Source organism: Monopterus albus, unplaced genomic scaffold (genome assembly GCF_001952655.1).
Source record: "Monopterus albus unplaced genomic scaffold, M_albus_1.0 scaffold170.1, whole genome shotgun sequence".
NCBI lineage: Eukaryota > Metazoa > Chordata > Actinopteri > Synbranchiformes > Synbranchidae > Monopterus > Monopterus albus.
Window position 1 is genome coordinate 112512 of NW_018128050.1, and position 3252 is coordinate 115763.

General features: G+C 46.9%; 1 protein-coding gene across 1 annotated transcript in view; it reads left to right on the top strand.

Annotated features, from left to right (window-relative positions):
• Positions 1–2244, top strand: part of LOC109969127 (integrin alpha-11-like) — a 34701-nt gene extending 32457 nt beyond the window's left edge. Inside the window, exons 28-30 of the mRNA XM_020615805.1 lie at positions 80–175; positions 1555–1668; positions 2007–2244. Of these exons, the coding sequence (XP_020471461.1) occupies positions 80–175; positions 1555–1668; positions 2007–2087 (291 nt within the window). The 3' untranslated portion in view covers positions 2088–2244. The remainder of the gene's footprint in view (positions 1–79; positions 176–1554; positions 1669–2006) is intronic.
• Positions 2245–3252: the final 1008 nt, after the last annotated feature.

Below are 3252 nucleotides of genomic sequence, written 5' to 3' on the forward strand. Positions count from 1 at the left end.
CTGAGTGTTGGAGCCACAGGTGTTTCATGTTTCTTTTACCTCTGTGAGCAACAGCTGACTGACTGACTGCCTATTTCAGGTGAGCTTCAGGTCTCTGGAGCTACTGAGTGCTGCCTCCATCCAGCTGGATACCTCCAGCCCCATGTTCCTGCAGGAGGACAGACCTGTCAGACAGGTACGACTCTGCTGTACTACACTGACTCGTCAGTGACTATGCTAGTGACTGAACTCACTCTAGACTAGTCTGTGATTACTTGTGTGTGGTTTATCTCTTGCTGAGACACAAACAGAACCACTCTGTAGCTAAGCAGAGAGAATGGGGAAAACGACTATTTCTTCTCCCACGCCCCAGTCACAGAGGCCACTGTGCTCCTGGGGACACTCAGAGCCTTACACATGGTCCAGTCCCCCTGGTCCTGATCTGACCACAGTCTGACCACAGAGGTCCACAAAGAGCTCCTGGACATCATGTTCTGGGTTGCATCCTGACCTGTAGTGTGAACTATGGGACCTTATACACACACAGCTGTGTGTCGTTCTACACTCTGTGCAGTTGGCCCAGTTTGCCACAGCTGGACTCCAGTCAGGTTCTAGCCTCATCTCAACTGGATGCACCTGAGCAGAGTCTGGAGCCTCATGCGGAGGCTCTGGAGGTTTTTGTAAGGGGAAAGATCAGTTTGTAAAAAAACATTTAAAAACGAGTTTTCACATTGTGGCTGTGGGTTACTGACAGTAGGCCGATGAGGAGCACACGGCAGTCTGATTCACTGCAGTAAACTGGGCAGCAGTAAAAGGGCGTGAACACTGATGTAGAACTTTGAAGCCACCTGCTGTTAAAGATCGTCATTACACTCACTGTCACTGAACGTGCTGTACAACAGCGTAACCACGCCTACCCATGTGCAAAGGACAAAATAGCAGAAACTTATTGCAGCATGAGAGCAGCCAGTCCTGCCTTTATGGAGCTTGGAGCTGTTTGGACAGTTTTAATATTGCGTTTGTACATTCCACCCTCTGCACGTGCTGCCCGTGTTGTTTTGGCTGAAACTCTGCCAGAGAAATTTAGCTGGCGTTTCCTTCTGATGTTGTGTTTTCACCACTTTGATTTAGTCTTTGTAATGTTTCAAGTACATGTCTGGGTCTCTGCGTATGCACATTTACAGTATGTGTGTACTTTTCATTTATTTTTGGAAGTACATCATTTATTCCTTAACTTAAATGTAGGTTTACTGAACCCTGTGTAAAGCATTTTGATGTGGGAGCTGGTCTGGCCTCATGTTCACCACAGCAACTTGGACTAATCCCTGCATCTGCTCAGCATCCCAGAATGAGAGGACCATGTACTGTGTAACATGTTGTGTTGTGCTGCTGACACGCTCAACCCCACGCGGTTCCAACAACACTCTCCACTGGCTCTGAAGCCACATGATGTTGTGTCTAACATGAGGTCAGGTCATAAGTTCTTTTTTAGGAAACCAGGTGACCTGGGTTGGGTTGGTCTCTGAAGTGAGATGGTCTATGAAATGATTCAAGTTCTTTCTGTTGTGGGTGCAGATCATCCTGGAGCTCAGGAAGGAGGAGGACTTTACCATCCCAGTCTGGATTATACTAGGCAGCTTGCTGGGAGGCTTGCTGCTACTGGCCTTACTGGTCGTGGCCCTGTGGAAGGTACACACACACACACATATATGCAGCATTTTCATTCTTTGTGGGGACACAGATGGCGAGTGTGTCCAGGCAGAGTGCGACTGCTCCTGTGTTCCCCTGTATCATCAGTGTTTTTCACACAGATTAGTTGAAATCCTTAAAAATGACATCTACAAATGTATTTTTCTGTAAAATAACAAAAGTGTGTTAATACTTACTTCTGATCAGGGGTCGGGGTCAGTAAGTAGAACTGGGTTTAGTGGATCTGGTGTGTTTCTGACTGGCTGCTTGTTGTCACATAGCCATATGACGGGCAGTTGATCATTTAGTCAAAGCTGAAATCTGTGTTTTCTTCTCAGCTCGGCTTCTTCAACAGACACAGGCAACAGGAAGAGGAGGAGCAGCCAGTGGCCAATGGAAAGGCAGCAGATGAGCTGTAAGGTGTGGGAGATGATGCTTTGTTCGCTTCTTCCTCATCAACTTGTAAAATCACAGAATCAGGTTGTTCATGACCCACAGGCACGTGCACAGAGAACATGGAGCTAAACCAGGCCTTTTACTAATAATCTGCATCTGAATGAGGTGGCAAGGATGATGTGAACTCATCTGGCTGTCACTCAGGGAACATGAACCCCCCCCCCCACAAACAACTGACTTCTGTCTTGTATAGGTGATGTTATCACGGCATTACTTTACCGGTCTACTGCTCTGCATGGTTCCTCAGACCAGCACTGTGGAACAACCTGCTCATGTCCACTGTGCAGCTTTAAAGTGCCCCCCAAGCAGAAGCATGAAGGAAACTTCACTCCCAGGACACAAGCATTAAGAGAAAAGCTGCACATGCAGTGTCTGTGTGGTATTCTGCAGGGCATGTCCAGACAGCACAGCAAACGCTCACACACTTGGAGTTAAAAGGAGGAGCACTGAAGCTCAGTGAACACACGCCTTTTAAGTTTTGACTTTCATCAACATCTGGGCAACATGAAGAGAAGTAACTAAGGCTCCAGCGACCACTGAGACAAAGGAGTGTCTAAGGAGAGCTGGGCTGTGCAGCAACAGTAATGGTGTAGGTCCATTTCAGATCACATTCTCTGAGGTGGGTCCCATAAAAAGTCACAACTTGGGTCGGACTGTGGGACACCAACCCTGCACACCGAGTGTGAAGCTGGAACAGTCACATCATCAGCTCCTTCATCCATCTGTTATTTGCTCATCAGGTAAACTGAAAAAACCTTAGAAAAAATCAACTGGACTTAGATTTCTAGATCGAAGACGTTTCACCTCTCATCCAAGAGGCTTCATCAGTTCTGACTGACTGGTGTTGAGCTGGAAATATTTATCCCCCTCGGTGGTGTTTCAGTCCTTTGAAGTGAAAGGATTCGACAAATACTGTACATTTCACTATAGACAACCTGATGGACCAAACAGAGCAACTAGTAAGGAGACTCTCCACTAAGGTTACCAGAGAAATCTTTCAGGAGATCTCAACTTTCATGGAAAAGGCACAACTTACCCAACATAACAAGAGCAAGTTTCGCCAAATGGTTAAATTCCAGAGACTACAGAATGGACAGCCAGCCTCAGATGTCCTTGGTTGGAGGAGAA